This window comes from Salmo trutta, chromosome 34, assembly GCF_901001165.1.
Source record: "Salmo trutta chromosome 34, fSalTru1.1, whole genome shotgun sequence".
NCBI classification, from domain to species: domain Eukaryota; kingdom Metazoa; phylum Chordata; class Actinopteri; order Salmoniformes; family Salmonidae; genus Salmo; species Salmo trutta.
Window position 1 is genome coordinate 38380519 of NC_042990.1, and position 17667 is coordinate 38398185.

The window sequence follows — 17667 nt, forward strand, 5'->3', positions numbered from 1 at the left end:
GTGCTTAGGGTCGTTGTCCTGTTGGAAGGTGAACCTTCGCCCCAGTCTGAAGTCCTGACCGCTCTGGAGCAGGTTTTCATCAAGGATCTGTCTTTTGTCCTCAATCCTGACTAGTCTCCCAGTCCCTGCCTATGAAAAACATCCCCACAACATGATGCTGCCACCACCATGCTTCACCGTAGGGATGGTGCCAGGTTCCTCCAGACGTGACGCTTGGCATTCAGGCCAAAGTTTCAATCTTGATTTCATCAGACCAGATAATCTCGTTTCTCATGCTCTGAAAGTCTTTAGGTTCCTTTTGGAAAACTCCAAGTGGGCTGTCATGTGCCTTTTACTGAGGAGTGTATTCCGTCTGGCCACTCTACCATAATGTCCTGATTGGTGGAGTGCTGCAGAGATGATTGTCCTTCTGGAAGGTTCTCACATCTCCGGAATGGAACTTTGGAGCTCTGTCAGAGTAACCATCGGGTTCTTGGTCACCTCCCTGACCAAGGCCCTTCTCCCCCGATTGCTCAGTTTGGCCTGGCGGCCAGCTCTAGGAAGACTCTTGGTGGTTCTAATCTTCTTCCATTTAAGAATGATAGAGGCCACTGTGTTCCTGGGGACCTTCAATGCTGCAGACATTTTTTGGAACCCTTCCCCAGATCTGTGCCTCGACACAATCCTGTCTCGGAACTCTATGGACAATTCCTTCATGGCTTGGTTTTTGCTCTGACATGTACTGTCAACTGTAGGACCTTATATAGACAGGTGTGATTTCCAAATCATGTCCAATCAATTGAATTTTCCACAGGTGAAATCCAATCAAATTGTAGAAAGATCTCAAGGAGGATCATTTGAAACATGATACACCTGAGCTCAATTTCGAGTCTCATAGCAAATGGTCTGAATACTTATTTCAATGAGGTATTTCTGTTTTTATCTTTTTAATATATTTAAAAACCTGTTTTCGCTTTGTCATTATGAGGTATTGTGATGTCATTATGGGGTATTGTGATGTCAGGAATTGTGATGTCATTATGAGGTATTGTGTGTAGATTGATGAGGGGGAAAAAAATTATTGAATCGATTTTAGATTAAGGCTGTGACGTAACAAAATGTGGAGAAAGGGTTCTGAATACTTTCCGATTGCACTGTATGTTCTTCAGTTCAGAGATCTCTTGCTCCAGCTCACAGATTATCTTCCTCAGTTCAGAGATCTCTTGCTCCAGCTCACAGATTATGTTCTTCAGTTCAGAGATCTCTTGCTCCAGCTCACAGATTATCTTCCTCAGTTCAGAGATCTCTTGCTCCAGCTCACAGATTATGTTCCTCAGTTCAGAAAACCTCTCATCAGAATATTCTTCTTCATCTTTAACTTTTGTCATTTTAATGTTCATGTTTGAGGACACTCAGACGTTATAGCATCACCATTGTGATGTAATTTGAAAACTTTTAGTCAGACAGATTTTCTCTCTGACTTCTCACTCACCTCATGCTCATGACTTCAGGATCTTCCTCAGGCTCGATCTCTCTCTCTCTCTCTTTCTCTCTCTTTCTTTTACCTTACTTACTAAACTTGTGATCACAAACTTCAGGTAATTCAATTAGAACTGTTTCAGTGTCATCCTCCTTTTGGCATTTTTTGGAACTGGTGTACTGCTATTTAACTTTCAGGTTTATGTTAATCACTTAAAAGGGAAGTTCAGCATTTAGATGGTTCCTCACTGTAAAAAGTAGTGTATTGGCCAGGAGAAACTTTAATCCATGTTTTATGGTTCTTTAATTAAACAACCACTACAAACTTCAGATGAACTTTAGCCACTGTTATCTAAAAATCAATGGGAGTGATAGGGGCAACTCAATCATTTGGTTTGATGTTACCAGGGCCAGCTCTAGCCTTTTGAGGGCCCTAAGCGAGATTTGGACATTGGGGCGTAGAGAAAATGTTGCAGTTTTAAAGCAAGCTTTCTGGAATTCTACACATTTTGCATGGGGTGCAGAGAAAACGTAGCAATATTATAACAAATTTCCTGCAATTATACTCATTTTGCCATGGGGCAGAAAGAAAGAAAAAAATATCAGTTTTACAGCTAATTTCCTGCAATTCTAGCTATTTTGCCATAGCGTGGAGAGACATTTCTGCAGTTTTAAAGCAAATTTTCTGCAATTCTAACCATTTAGTAATGACTTATATGATATCTGAGTGAGAATGACTAACAAAGTCAATGGGGGCCACCTGGAGGTCAGGGTCCCTGGTCCCGGTCAATATACAAGTTTAAAAATCCCAAAATTGTTAGCCGACATGGCTTATTATTTTTTTTTTTGGGGGGGGCGGAACCGTTCCTGGATGTTACAGTAAAGATGATTTCAGCACTCATACTGAACTTCCCCTTTAAGAAGGGTAGGGCAGACAACAGGTATGCTGTTGTTCAGACAGGTATAGTGCCAGAGAAAAAAAAAGAAAAAAAAGAAAAAAAGGGTAAAGAAAAAAATAATTAAAAAATAAATGAAAATAAAAAAAATAAAAAATAAAAATACTAAAAATATTATAGTGCCAGAGATGGTAGGCCTATAGACAAAAACTATGTGAGCAGATTTTGATAAGTAACACATGCAACATGGAGCAGATTGCTTATTGTAGTACAACGGAACCATCTGGTGGCTAAAAGCTGAACTATTGAAAAATGATGTATGAAAGCTACTTACTATGCTAGGCTATCATCATCATCATCATCACTTTCATCATATTTTTTGACTGTGTACTTCAGTATCCAGCTCAATGAGAAAAACTATTATTGTGCAAGGTCAATGTACAGGAATGTGCGAGATCATTAGTGTGGCAGTGTAGGTGGCAACGTTGGCATTCATCATACAGCAATAGGAGGAATATATATGAGGGTCTATTTATTCAATGTACGCTTGGGTGGTGGGGGGATAACTAACACCACAGACCGGTGCATCACAGATGAGTGGAACATCTCTGGGTGCACCATGCCAACACAGACCAGTAGAACATCTTTGGGTGCACCATGCCAACACAGACCAGTAGAACATCTTTGGGTGCACCATGCCACCACAGACCAGTAGAACATCTTTGGGTGCACCATGCCACCACGGACCAGTAGAACATCCAAAGGCTGCTGACGCGAAGAGCATTAAGAACAAGAAAGACGTGGCCAACTCAAAGCAGACGAACCTGGACCAGAATGCGAACCAGAATGCTAAGCAGAACCAGACCAGACAAGACAAACAGAAAGGGACAGATGATCAGCAGAACCAGGATTCGAAGCAAACCACCGCTGGTAATAAGATGGTGTTTGGCTCTCAGAAGAAATCAGAGGTAATGTAGCTGCTTGACATTACAAAATACACTGAGGGTACAAAACATGCTCTTTCCATGACATAGACTGACCAGGTGAATCCATGTGAAAGCTATGATCCCTTATTGACTTCACTTGTTAAATCCACTTCAAGCCTTGAGACATGGATTGTGTATGTGTGCCATTCAGAGGGTGAATGGGCAAGACAAAATATTGAAGTGCCTTTGAACGGGGTATAGTAGTAGGTGCCAGGCGCATTGGTTTTGACTGTGTCAAGAACTGCAACGCTGCTGGACATTTTAACACCTTGTAGAGTCCATGCCCCAACAAATTGAGGCTGTTCTAAGGGCAAAAGGGGGTGCACAATATAAGGTATTCCTAATGCTTTGTACACTGGGCCAATCCTATGGGACTCCAGGCTGGTTGTGGCACAACCCGGAATATGAACCCAGGTCTGCGACGCAGTGCCTTAGACCGCTGCGCCACTCAGGGGAACCAGGTTTTCTTTTTCAATCAAATATATTTGTGTTGCTATGATACGGGCTAGTATTTATTTCCATAAGGTAACCCTAACTTAATATAGCCCCTATTATAAACCTGTATTATGGCAACATTTGCCACCATGTGTGCTAATTAACTAAATAAAATAAAAAAACTGCTTAGACTAGGTTATTATGGCTGATGTAGTTTGTTTTGTCTAAGGGTGTGGGGGGAGCTTGTTACCTTCCCTGACTTGGTGTGTGTTTGAGGTCATCTACATCCGGGCCTTCCCTGTGGCTCAGTTGGTAGAGCATGGTGTTTGCAACGCCAGGGTTGTGGGTTCGATTCCCACGGGGGGCCAGTACAAAACAAATGCATGAAATGAAATGTATGCATTCACTACTGTAAGTCGCTCTGGATAAGAGCGTCTGCTAAATGACTAAAATGTAATGTAAATGTAAACATTTTTGGGTGCACCATGCAAACAGAAAGAGTGCATCCTTCCCAACAACAGAGCAGACTTCGGTGATTGGACGAGACGAGAAAAAAAAATCACCCGGCTTGGGCACAAAGAACTGTGCGGTACTAATTATTGAGTAAAAATGGCGCTGTCGTCTGCAGGAGGAACAAAGAAGAAAGTTTGCTACTATTATGATGGTAAGATTTGATGTTATGTAGCTCAGTGTTTCTCCGGAGTATTATTTGTTGAATCGGCGAGGATTCGGTGGTCGAAAGGACTATGTCTCCTCTGGAGAGAAGTGCCGTAGGCGAGTTAGCAGCTAGCTAGCTAACTACCGAGTGGTTAGCTAACTATCATTAGCTAGCTAGTTACCTGGTTAGGAAGAAGACTTTAGTTAGCTTGCCAAAGCAACTTGAGAGTCGTTTTTAATTATTTTGTAATGTTGCAATCAGATGAATTGCCAATATCTAGCTAACTAGGAAGTTGGATATACTAATTTGTGGCAACTTGGTTAGCTAACGTTAGCTCGCTAGCTAAGTTAACTAACGTTAGTAGGCTTATAACCAACTGACTAGGTTTGCAAAACGAGCTAACGTTAGATAGCTAGATAAATGGTTAGTGTTACTAATAAGTATCCTTGAATAACCTCTTGATAATTAACTACATTTGTTTTTAGTAAAGTGTGGTTGTCAGTTAAACGTAGCTAGCGGTGTTTGATAGTCAACTTTGTGGGTAGTAGTGAATTGTGCGGGATGGGGGTGTTGAGCAAGTAATGCGCTGTGTCTGTGGTATGAAGATTTACACTTTACAGACGCTGATCATTTGATTCGTAATTAAAACTATTATAGATAAGTTGTTTCGTGCTTTGCAGTTATCTAGGCTGTATGCTTGATAGTGCTACCCCGCGATCAAAACGGCAGGATGCCTAGCAGTTAAGAGCGTTGGGCCAGTAACCGGATGGTCGCTGGTTCGAATCCCAGAACCAACGAGATGAAAAATATGCCGATGTTTCCTTGAGCAAGGCACTTAATCCTAATTGCTCCTGTAAATCGTTCTGGATAAGAGGGTCTGATAAATGACTAAAATGTAAAGCCCACAGCTACACTACATCAGGGTTAGGGGAAGGACATATGGTTTGTTGTTTCACTAGTTTGTCTAAAACTCTTTTGTTTCTTTTCCCCAGGCGACGTGGGTAATTATTACTATGGTCAGGGTCATCCCATGAAACCCCACAGGATCCGTATGACCCACAACCTGCTGCTCAACTATGGACTGTACAGGAAGATGGAGATATACGTGAGTACAACAGCCACAGTGGGCTTATATATATATATATATATATATGAGATTTTTCTTCGATAGATTAGTTCGATATTTATGGTATAAATAAATTTATTCAACAGCACTGTTGAATAATCGTTTCAGATTGGCTATAAATGGCATTGTAAATTGGCCCATTTATAGCCAGATAACGGGACAGTTGGAAAAGCTATCAAGGACGTCTTGCAATCATGATGCAGTATGCGCATACAAATGCAGACAGTACTTGCTACAAAGGTACAGAAAGCTAAACCAACAACCACATGAACTGAAATTAGATGCATAGTAAACGCAGGTCCAACAAGGGGGGGGGAACATAGCTAGCATTTATTTGTTTTTGCAGAGACACGTTTTTTTGGGGCTGTTATTCTGGCTGCAGAGGTTGCTTGTGTAGCCGTAACTAGTTTACTGAGCATGGCAGCTGCATGTAAAGAACGAACGATTAGGTCACGTCTGTAAATATCGAACAACAAACGACAACCCAAATATGAATGAACTTTTTAAAAATGGATGTCAACTCCCCCCAAAAAAATGTCTCTCTGTCGGTAAATGTGTGATTTCATATTGATTTATTTGGCAACTGTGGTATCAGCGAGATAAACACCTCCATTCTGTAACATTACATTACCTGGGTAAATTAACTCCACGAAGGGACTCGACTCCTCTTCATAACGCCACGTCTTCCATTATTTCCAAGGTGATGTACAGAATGTGGGCGTTTTTTATCACTTAGATATTGTATAGAACTGAAGCTGATAGGACTGGACTCATTCTTCAACACAGAACATGACTTTTCAACACGTCTGAAGTAACATTCTGTATAGTTGAGCTGTCCTCTAGACTTTTTTTAATAAAAGTCGAAATGGATAGTTGTGGACTACAAGTTTTCTGACCGTCCATATGTTTGGTTATTGAAAAATATATTATCAAAACTGAAATTAGGCAAATGTTTTAGCAACAAGGTAATGGAATGTTTTTTTGTATACATATTGCATCTTTTGCAAAACACTTTTCTTGACCTCTAGAGACCCCACAAGGCCAATGGAGAGGAGATGACCAAGTACCACAGTGACGACTACATCAAATTCCTGCGTTCCATCCGGTCAGACAACATGTCAGAACACAGCAAGCAGATGCAGAGATGTGAGTAACAGCCAGTATTTTCCCCTAGCGTTGCTCAGAAGGGGGGCATTGTTAAAGGGATATTTCACCCCCCCCCCCCGAAACCATAGATTAGCATACCTTGTAATACCTTATTTTGTCATGTTTTCATATGGGCTAATGTTGAGCTGAGTCTTGTCTATACTCCACACTCGCATCTGTTATGTAGGTTACAGCTTTATGCATTGGAACAAACCTGCAGGTCTCAATCAAACATATGAAATGAATGACTTTCATCCTTGCTGCTCTGAAAACAGTTAATGTGGGAGAGGACTGCCCAGTGTTTGACGGCCTGTTTGAGTTCTGTCAGCTCTCAACGGGAGGCTCTGTCGGTAAGTCTAGTCTCTTTCTCCGTCTGCCTTACTGTACCACTGACTTCGCTTGCCTATCTACCTCTCTCACTTCCTATATTGACTGTCTCGCTCTTCCCTCCTCCCTGTGTGTGTGTGTGTGTGTGTGTGTAGCGGGGGCAGTGAAGCTAAACAAGCAGCAGATGGACATCGCCATCAACTGGGCCGGAGGACTCCATCACGCCAAGAAGTCTGAGGCCTCTGGGTTCTGCTACGTCAACGACATAGTCCTCGCCATCCTGGAGCTGCTCAAGTAAGAGCCCTGTGTGTGGTCACTCCCCCGTCACCCCGGCGGGTCACCCCGGCGGGCCCCGCCAACTCCCGTCACCCCGGCGGGCCCGTCTTTCTCCTCCTCTTTCACTTCTGAGGAAAGACAGTAGAGGTCGACCGATTTATCATTTTTCAACTCCGATACCGATTTATTGGAGGACCATAAAAAGCCGATACCTATAAATCGGACGACTTTTTTTATTTTTTATATATATGTTTTTAATAATGACAATTACAACAATACTGAATGAACACTTATTTTAACTTAATATAATAAATAAATAACATCAATTTAGCCTCAAATAAATAATGAAACATGTTCAATTTGGTTTAAATAATGCAAAAACACAGTGTTGGAGAAGAAAGTAAAAGTGCAATATGTCCCATGTAAAAACAGCTAACGTTTAAGTTACTTGCTCAGAACATGAGAATATATGAAAGCTGGTGGTTCCTTTTAACATGAGTCTTCAATATTCCCAGGTAAGACGTTTTAGGTTGTAGTTATTATAGGAATTATGACGCGTCGACTATTTCTCTCTATACCATTTGTATTTCATACACCTTTGACTATTTGATGTTCTTATAGGCACTTTAGTATTGCCAGCCTAATCTCGGGAGTTGTTAGGCTTGAAGTCATAAACGGCGCTGTGAATCAAGCATTGCTAAGAGCTGCTGGGAGTAAAGTGCTGTTTGAATGAATGCTTACGAGCCTGCTGCCGCCTACCACCGCTCAGACTGCTCTAACAAATCATAGACTTAATTATAATAAACACACAGAAATACGAGCCTTAGGTCATTAATATGGTCAAATCAGGAAACTATCATTTCGAAAACTAAACGTTTATTCTTTGAGTAAAATACGGAACCGCTCTGTATTTTATCTAACGGGTGGCAACCCTAAGTTTAAATATTGCTGTTACATTGCACAACCTTCAATGTTATGTCATAATTAAGTAAAATTCAGGCAAATTAATTACAGTTTTTGTTAGGATGAAATGGTCTTCACACAGTTCACAGCGAGCCAGGCGACCCAAACTGCTGCATATACCCTGACTCTGCTTGCACAGAGCGCAAGAGAAGTGACACAATTTCCCTAGTTAATATTGCCTACTAACATGCATTTCTTTTAACTAAATATGCAGGTTTAAAAATATATACTTCTGTGTATTGATTTTAAGAAAGGCATTGATGTTTATGGTTCGGTACATTTGTGCAACGATTCTGCTTTTTTCGTGAACGTGCTTTTGTTAAATCATCCCCCGTTTGGCGATGTAGGATGTGATTCAATGATAAATTAACAGGCATCGCATTGATTATATGCAATGCAGGACAAACTAGTTAACCTAGTAATATCATCACTAGTTAACTAGTGATTATGTTAAGATAAGTTTAATGCTAGCTTCCAACTTACCTTGGCTCCTTGCTGCACTCGCATAACAGGTGTTCAGCCTGCCACGCAGTCTCCTCGGAGTGCAATATAATCGGCATCCAAAAAGGCCGATTACCGATTGTGATAAAAACTTGTAATCGGCCCTAATTAATCGGTCAGCCTCTAAAAGACAGAACAGAATGGTGACGTGTCCTTGGCTTGTCATGGTGTGTGTTTCTTGTTGAAATGAGTAGTCCCCAGGCTCTGATGAGAAACCTAGATATGAGTGTATTCATTTAGTTGTATTGTATGTCCTGTCAGGTAATATGAATCTAATGTAGATATTGTATGTAATGAGTTGCCTCGTCTGTCCTATCAGATACCACCAGAGGGTGTTGTACGTAGACATCGACATTCACCATGGAGACGGAGTGGAAGAAGCTTTCTTCACCACAGACCGGGTCATGACTGTCTCCTTCCACAAGTATGGAGAATACTTCCCTGGCACCGGAGACCTGAGGGTGAGTGTGTGTGTGTGCTCTGGGAGAATACTTCCCTGGCACCGGAGACCTGAGGGTGAGTGTGTGTGTGTGCTCTGGGAGAATACTTCCCTGGCACCGGAGACCTGAGGGTGAGTGTGTGTGTGTGCTCTGGGAGAATACTTCCCTGGCACCGGAGACCTGAGGGTGAGTGTGTGTGTGTGCTCTGGGAGAATACTTCCCTGGCACCGGAGACCTGAGGGTGAGTGTGTGTGTGTGCTCTGGGAGAATACTTCCCTGGCACCGGAGACCTGAGGGTGAGTGTGTGTGTGTGCTCTGGGAGAATACTTCCCTGGCACCGGAGACCTGAGGGTGAGTGTGTGTGGTGTGCTCTGGGAGAATACTTCCCTGGCACCGGAGACCTGAGGGTGAGTGTGTGTGGTGTGCTCTGGGAGAATACTTCCCTGGCACCGGAGACCTGAGGGTGAGTGTGTGTGGTGTGCTCTGGGAGAATACTTCCCTGGCACCGGAGACCTGAGGGTGAGTGTGTGTGGTGTGCTCTGGGAGAATACTTCCCTGGCACCGGAGACCTGAGGGTGAGTGTGTGTGTGTGCTCTGGGAGAATACTTCCCTGGCACCGGAGACCTGAGGGTGAGTCTGTGTGGAAGAAGGGGAGAGCAAAAAAAATAGGGGGGGATTCAGAAATAAGCAAAGTACATTTCATTGTGTGTGTTCTGATGTGTATGACTACACTCCCCTTTCAGTGTGTGTGTGACTACACTCCCCTTTCGGTGTGTGTGTGTGTGTGTGTGACTACACTCCCCCTTTCGGTGTGTGTGTGTGTGTGTGACTACACTCCCCCTTTCGGTGTGTGTGTGTGACTACACTCCCCTTTCGGTTTGTGTGTGTGTGACTACACTCCCCCTTTCGGTGTGTGTGTGTGTGTGACTACACTCCCCCTTTCGGTGTGTGTGTGTGTGTGTGTGTGACTACACTCCCCCTTTCGGTGTGTGTGTGTGACTACACTCCCCTTTCGGTGTGTGTGTGTGACTACACTCCCCCTTTCGGTGTGTGTGTGTGTGACTACACTCCCCCTTTCGGTGTGTGTGTGTGTGACTACACTCCCCCTTTCGGTGTGTGTGTGTGTGTGACTACACTCCCCCTTTCGGTGTGTGTGTGTGACTACACTCCCCCTTTCAGTGTGTGTGTGTTGGATTGTCAACCTACATTTGAGCAATTTTGTATTTCAGTATGTACAATGACGTGTGTGTGTGTGTGTGTGTGTGTGTGTGTGTGTGTGTGTGTGTGTGTGTTTAGGACATTGGAGCAGGGAAGGGGAAGTACTATGCTGTAAACTACCCTCTCAGAGACGGCATCGACGACGAGTCTTATGAAGCCATCTTCAAACCTGTAAGTCTCCTGCTTCTTTTCACTGCAAGTCATTCAGTGTTTTGGTTCTTTACAGGGGGGGGTCAAATGGATTTTACCTTTTTTTTTGTGTTTCTCACTTTTTATACATTTCTCTTTTTTATTTTTTGTGTGTGTGTTGCTAGGTGATGGCTAAAGTGATGGAGATGTTTCAGCCCAGCGCTGTAGTGTTACAGTGTGGAGCGGACTCTCTCTCTGGAGACAGACTGGGCTGCTTTAACCTGACCATCAAAGGTAACACACGCTGAAGGAGGGCTGCTTTTTAGAGGACTGTTTGTTGGTCAGCCAAATGCCGGAGCTAAGCACAGGCAACGTCTTAGAGGAAAACCTGGTTGTCTGCTGGGAGACATTGTACAGTGCATTAGGAAAGTATTCAGACCCGTTCACTTTTTCCACATTTTGTTACGTTACAGCTTTATTCTAAAATGGATTCAATTATTCCCCCCCCCCCCCCCCCCCCCCCAATCTACACACGATACCCCATGATGACATTTAACATTTACATTTAAGTCATTTAGCAGACGCTCTTATAATATCCAGTAGAACAACCACTTTACAATAGTGCATCTAAATCTTTTAAAGGGGGGGGGGGTTAGAAGGATTACTTTATCCTATCCCAGGTATTCCTTAAAGAGGTGGGGTTTCAGGTGTCTCCGGAAGGTGGTGATTGACTCCGCTGTCCTGGCATCGTGAGGGAGCTTGTTCCACCATTGGGGTGCCAGAGCAGCGAACAGTTTTGACTGGGCTGAGCGGGAACTGTGCTTCCTCAGAGGTAGGGAGGCGAGCAGGCCAGAGGTGGATGAACGCAGTGCCCTTGTTTGGGTGTAGGGCCTGATCAGAGCCTGAAGGTACGGAGGTGCCGTTCCCCTCACAGCTCCGTAGGCAAGCAGCATGGTCTTGTAGCGGATGCGAGCTTCAACTGGAAGCCAGTGGAGAGAGCGGAGGAGCGGGGTGACGTGAGAGAACTTGGGAAGGTTGAACACCAGACGGGCTGCGGCGTTCTGGATGAGTTGTAGGGGTTTGATGGCACAGGCAGGGAGCCCAGCCAACAGCGAGTTGCAGTAATCCAGACGGGAGATTACAAGTGCCTGGATTAGGACCTGCACCGCTTCCTGTGTGAGGCAGGGTCGTACTCTGCGAATGTTGTAGAGCATGACCAAACGAAAACAGGTTTTTATAAAAATTCTGCAAATGTATTAAAAATAAAAAACGGGTACCTTATTTCCTGAATGCGCTTTACCTTTCAGCAGGACAGTAACCTACAACACAAAGCCAAATATACACTGGAGTTACTTACCAAGACGACATTGAATGTTCCTGACTGGCTTAGTTACAGTTTTGACTGAAATCGGCTTGAAAGTCTATGGCTTAAATGGCTGTCTAGTAATGATCAACAATCAACTTGACAGAGCTTGAAGACTTAAAAAAAAAAAAAATATGTGCAGAAATTGTACAATCCAGGTGTGGAAAGCTCTTAGAGATTTACCCAGAATGACTGACAGCTGTAATCACTGCCAAAGGTGATTATAACATGTATTGACTGGGGTGGGAATACTTATGTAAATGAGATTTCATTTTCAGTACATTTGCAAACATGTTTTCACTTTGTTATGGGGTGTGTGTGTGTGTGTGTGTGTGGGGGGGTGGGGGGGGATGAGAAACGCAACAAAATGTGGACTAAGTCAAGGGGGTATGAATAATTTCTTAAGACGCTGTGTTTCAGGTCATGCTAAGTGTGTTGAGTACATGAAGAGTTTCAACCTGCCTCTGCTGATGTTGGGAGGTGGTGGTTATACCATCCGTAACGTGGCCCGCTGCTGGACCTACGAGACCGCCGTGGCTCTGGACAGCACCATACCTAACGGTACACACACACAGCACTATACAGAACTGTACCTAATGCTATAGACAAACAGTAAATAACAATCTATGTACTCTGACCTGAGAAGTAATTGTTACATGTTGTGAATTGTCCCGTGTGGTTCAGTTGGTAGAGCATGGTTTTGCAACGCCAAGGTTGTGGGTTCGATTCCCATGGGGGGCCAGTACGATAATTTTTTTTTTAATGAAATGTATGCATTCACTACTGTAAGTCGCTCTGGATAAGAGCATCTGCTAAATGACTAAAATGTAAATGTATGTAAATGTGAATTGACAAAGTCGTACAGAAAGATATATTTTGTTTTACTTGAAACAGTAGGTCAGACTTTGTTTAGTATGACGTTACACTTCTTGGTTTGACTTCTCGTCGTATTAAAGATCTTTGTTCATGTATTACTTTGATTTAACCTTTTTTTTTTTTTTTTTTTTACAACAACCTGACCATCTCTCTCGTCCTATCAGAGCTGCCATACAACGACTACTTTGAGTACTTTGGCCCTGACTTCAAGCTCCACATCAGTCCGTCTAACATGACCAACCAGAACACCAATGATTACCTGGAGAAGATCAAGTAAGTTACAAAGATATATATATATATATATATATATTACACAAGCCTTAGGCCATGAATATGGTCAATATATATACAGACAGACATACTGTGGTACACACACTAACGTCTCTCTCCCTCCCCAGACAGAGGTTGTTTGAGAACCTGCGTATGCTGCCTCACGCCCCGGGGGTCCAGATGCAGGCCATCCCTGAAGACGCTCCACACCCGGACTCTGGAGACGAGGAGGACGAGGACCCTGACAAACGCATCTCCAGTAAGTATTGTTTGTCGGGGGCCCATGATAAGAGGATGGTATTGTTTCAGTCAGGGGCTGATAAAGAATTTTGTTAAACTTTAATGAATCTACTCAGTCTGCAACCCAGAGTTTGTAAAGTTCTGGTTTAAATGAAACAGACAGAATTCACAGCTTACAATAGTCAAATCAATGTTTATTCACGAGAGCACTCTGAAGTTCATAATACAAAGACATCCATTTTATAGTTCACTCCTTACTTACGCACATACATCCACACGAACAGTAGATATCCTACGCACATACATACACACGAACAACAGATATCCTACGCACATACATACACACGAACAACAGATATCCTACGCACATACATACACACGAACAGTAGATATCCTACGCACATACATACACACGAACAGTAGATATCCTACGCACATACATACACACGAACAGTAGATATCCTACGCACATACATACACACGAACAGTAGATATCCTACGCACATACATACACACGAACAGTAGATATCCTACGCACATACATACACACGAACAGTAGATATCCTACGCACATACATACACACGAACAGTAGATATCCTACGCACATACATACACACGAACAGTAGATATCCTACGCACATACATACACACGAACAGTAGATATCCTACGCACATACATACACACGAACAGTAGGTGGGATGTATCCCCTCTCCAGAGTTGTCACCACTGTTTGTCACTACCCAGCGCTATCCGTTCCATTCCCCCGAGATTAAAGGAACCTTGAAAATGACTCCCTGTCCTATCATAAGTTTCTCAGAGTTCTAGCCATGTCGGGTCAAACACAGTTGAATTGTTCTCTGTATTTTCTTAGACACACACACATTTCTATCCCTCACAGGTCTCTTCTGAACCTTGTTGGACTTACGTTTAGTACTTTAATTATTCATTATACATGCTACATAAACAACTAATTACTAATTAGTTACGTTTCAGGGTGGAATTCTTTAATCATTACCTTTAAACATATCAGGGGCCCATGATAAAAGGATGGTATTGTGTTTCAGTCAGGGGCCCATGATAAGAGGATGGTATTGTGTTTCAGTCAGGGGCCCATGATGAGAGCATGGTATTGTGTTTCAGTCAGGGGCCCATGATGAGAGCATGGTGTTGTGTTTCAGTCAGGGGCCCATGATGAGAGCATGGTGTTGTGTTTCAGTCAGGGGCCCATGATGAGAGCATGGTGTTGTGTTTCAGTCAGGGGCCCATGATGAGAGCATGGTATTGTGTTTCAGTCAGGGGCCCATGATGAGAGCATGGTGTTGTGTTTCAGTCAGGGGCCCATGATGAGAGCATGGTGTTGTGTTTCAGTCAGGGGCCCATGATGAGAGCATGGTGTTGTGTTTCAGTCAGGGGCCCATGATGAGAGCATGGTATTGTGTTTCAGTCAGGGGCCCATGATGAGAGCATGGTGTTGTGTTTCAGTCAGGGCCCATGATAAGAGGATAGCCTGTGAAGAGGAGTTCTCTGACTCTGAGGATGAGGGACAGGGAGGAGGGGGAAGGAGGAACGCTGCCAACCACAAGAAGACAAAACGAGTCAAGACTGAGGAGGAGAAAGACGAGACAGAAGAGAAGAAAGGTAAAGTAAACCTCACACACCTCCGTGACTGGCCCAGGACACTGGGCGTAACGCCTCCGTGACTGGCCCAGGACACTGGGCGTAACGCCTCCGTGACTGGCCCGGGACACTGGGCGTAACGCCTCCGTGACTGGCCCGGGACACTGGGCGTAACACCTCCGTGACTGGCCCGGGACACTGGGCGTAACGCCTCCGTGACTGGCCCGGGACACTGGGCGTAACGCCTCCGTGACTGGCCCGGGACACTGGGCGTAACGCCTCCGTGACTGGCCCGGGACACTGGGCGTAACACCTCCGTGACTGGCCTGGGACACTGGGCGTAACGCCTCCGTGACTGGCCCGGTCAACATCCTTTTTGTTTTCCCCAGAAGTGAAAGAGGAGGATAAAGACGCAGAAGAGAAGATGGATACAACCGGGTGAGTAGTGACCACATCAAATATAACATCTAGGAATAGAATGTCGTGTGTATCCAGTCTTGTGTATCCAGTCTTGTGTATCCAGTCTTGTGTACCCAGTCTTAGCCCAGTCTTGTGTATCCAGGCTTAGCCCAGTCTTGTGTATCCAGTCTTAGCCCAGTCTTGTGTATCCAGTCTTGTGTATCCAGTCTTAGCCCAGTCTTGTGTATCCAGTCTTAGCCCAGTCTTGTGTATCCAGTCTTGTGTATCCAGTCTTAGCCCAGTCTTGTGTGTATCCAGTCTTAGCCCAGTCTTGTGTATCCAGTCTTAGCCCAGTCGTGTGTACCCAGTCTTGTGTATCCAGTCTTAGCCCAGTCTTGTGTATCCAGTCTTAGCCCAGTCTTGTGTATCCAGTCTTAGCCCAGTCTTGTGTATCCAGTCTTAGCCCAGTCTTGTGTATCCAGTCTTAGCCCAGTCTTGTGTATCCAGTCTTAGCCCAGTCGTGTGTACCCAGTCTTAGCCCAGTCTTGTGTATCCAGGCTTAGCCCAGTCTTGTGTATCCAGTCTTAGCCCAGTCTTGTGTATCCAGTCTTAGCCCAGTCGTGTGTGTATCCAGTCTTAGCCCAGTCGTGTGTATCCAGTCTTAGCCCAGTCTTGTGTATCCAGTCTTAGCCCAGTCTTGTGTATCCAGTCTTAGCCCAGTCTTGTGTATCCAGGCTTAGCCCAGTCTTGTGTATCCAGTCTTAGCCCAGTCTTGTGTATCCAGGCTTAGCCCAGTCTTGTGTATCCAGTCTTAGCCCAGTCTTGTGTATCCAGTCTTAGCCCAGTCTTGTGTATCCAGTCTTAGCCCAGTCGTGTGTGTGTATCCAGTCTTAGCCCAGTCGTGTGTGTATCCAGTCGTGTGTACCCAGTCTTGTCCCAGTCTTGTGTATCCAGTCTTAGCCCAGTCTTGTGTATCCAGTCTTAGCCCAGTCTTGTGTATCCAGTCTTAGCCCAGTCTTGTGTATCCAGTCTTAGCCCAGTCTTGTGTATCCAGTCTTAGCCCAGTCTTGTGTGTGTCCAGTCTTAGCCCAGTCTTGTGTGTCCAGTCTTAGCCCAGTCTTGTGTATCCAGTCTTAGCCCAGTCTTGTGTATCCAGTCTTAGCCCAGTCTTGTGTATCCAGTCTTATCCCAGTCTTGTGTATTCAGTCTTAGCCCAGTCTTGTGTATCCAGTCTTAGCCCAGTCGTGTGTACCCAGTCTTGTGTATCCAGTCTTAGCCCAGTCTTGTGTATCCAGTCTTAGCCCAGTCTTGTGTATCCAGTCTTAGCCCAGTCTTGTGTATTCAGTCTTAGCCCAGTCTTGTGTATCCAGTCTTAGCCCAGTCTTGTGTATCCAGTCTTAGCCCAGTCTTGTGTATCCAGTCTTAGCCCAGTCTTGTGTATCCAGTCTTAGCCCAGTTGTGTGTGTATCCAGTCTTAGCCCAGTCTTGTGTATTCAGTCTTAGCCCAGTCTTGTGTATCCAGTCTTAGCCCAGTCGTGTGTATCCAGTCTTAGCCCAGTCTTGTGTATCCAGTCTTAGCCCAGTCTTGTGTGTCCAGTCTTAGCCCAGTCTTGTGTATCCAGTCTTAGCCCAGTCGTGTGTATCCAGTCTTAGCCCAGTCTTGTGTGTCCAGTCTTAGCCCAGTCGTGTGTGTATCCAGTCTTGTGTGTCCAGTCTTAGCCCAGTCGTGTGTGTATCCAGTCTTGTGTGTATCCAGTCTTAGCCCAGTCTTGTGTATCCAGTCTTAGCCCAGTCTTGTGTATCCAGTCTTAGCCCAGTCTTGTGTGTGTATCCAGTCTTGTGTGTGTCCAGTCTTAGCCCAGTCGTGTGTGTATCCAGTCTTAGCCCAGTCTTGTGTATCCAGTCTTAGCCCAGTCGTGTGTGTATCCAGTCTTAGCCCAGTCTTGTGTATCCAGTCTTAGCCCAGTCTTGTGTATCCAGTCTTAGCCCAGTCTTGTGTGTATCCAGCCCATTCAACTGTTTCTTCATTTCACCACCAGGCCAAAAGAAGAAACTAAGACGTGTTGAAGCATCAGATATGCATGGGTTACCAGGTGCACGCAGCAGCAGCAGCAGCAGCAGCAGCAGCAGCAATGGACTGTCAATTATTCTCTTAATGCTGTTTTAGTATTTCCTCATATGCGGGAAAATCTTTTGGGCTTTGTCAGTGTTGAAATGCAACGTGTTTTAAAAAATATTTTTTACTCACATCTCTACCACATTCCTTTTTTTCCCCCTGAACCACGTGTTCCTGTCGTGGCACCTCAACACCACCTGAGAATCTGAAGCAGTAGGGACGTGT

At 44.4% G+C, this 17667-nt stretch overlaps 1 protein-coding gene across 1 annotated transcript; it reads left to right on the forward strand.

The window, feature by feature from the left end:
- Window positions 1–4237: 4237 nt before the first annotated feature.
- On the forward strand, window positions 4238–17575 carry LOC115174133 (probable histone deacetylase 1-B). The gene is made up of 14 exons (XM_029732826.1): window positions 4238–4439; window positions 5426–5538; window positions 6588–6705; window positions 6981–7055; window positions 7188–7326; window positions 9092–9233; window positions 10509–10601; window positions 10745–10853; window positions 12343–12483; window positions 12963–13071; window positions 13197–13327; window positions 14793–14948; window positions 15317–15365; window positions 17366–17575. Exons 1-14 carry the CDS (start codon window positions 4385–4387, stop codon window positions 17391–17393), a joined length of 1458 nt encoding a protein of 485 aa, XP_029588686.1. The 5' UTR covers window positions 4238–4384; the 3' UTR covers window positions 17394–17575.
- The last annotated feature ends 92 nt before the right edge of the window (window positions 17576–17667 follow it).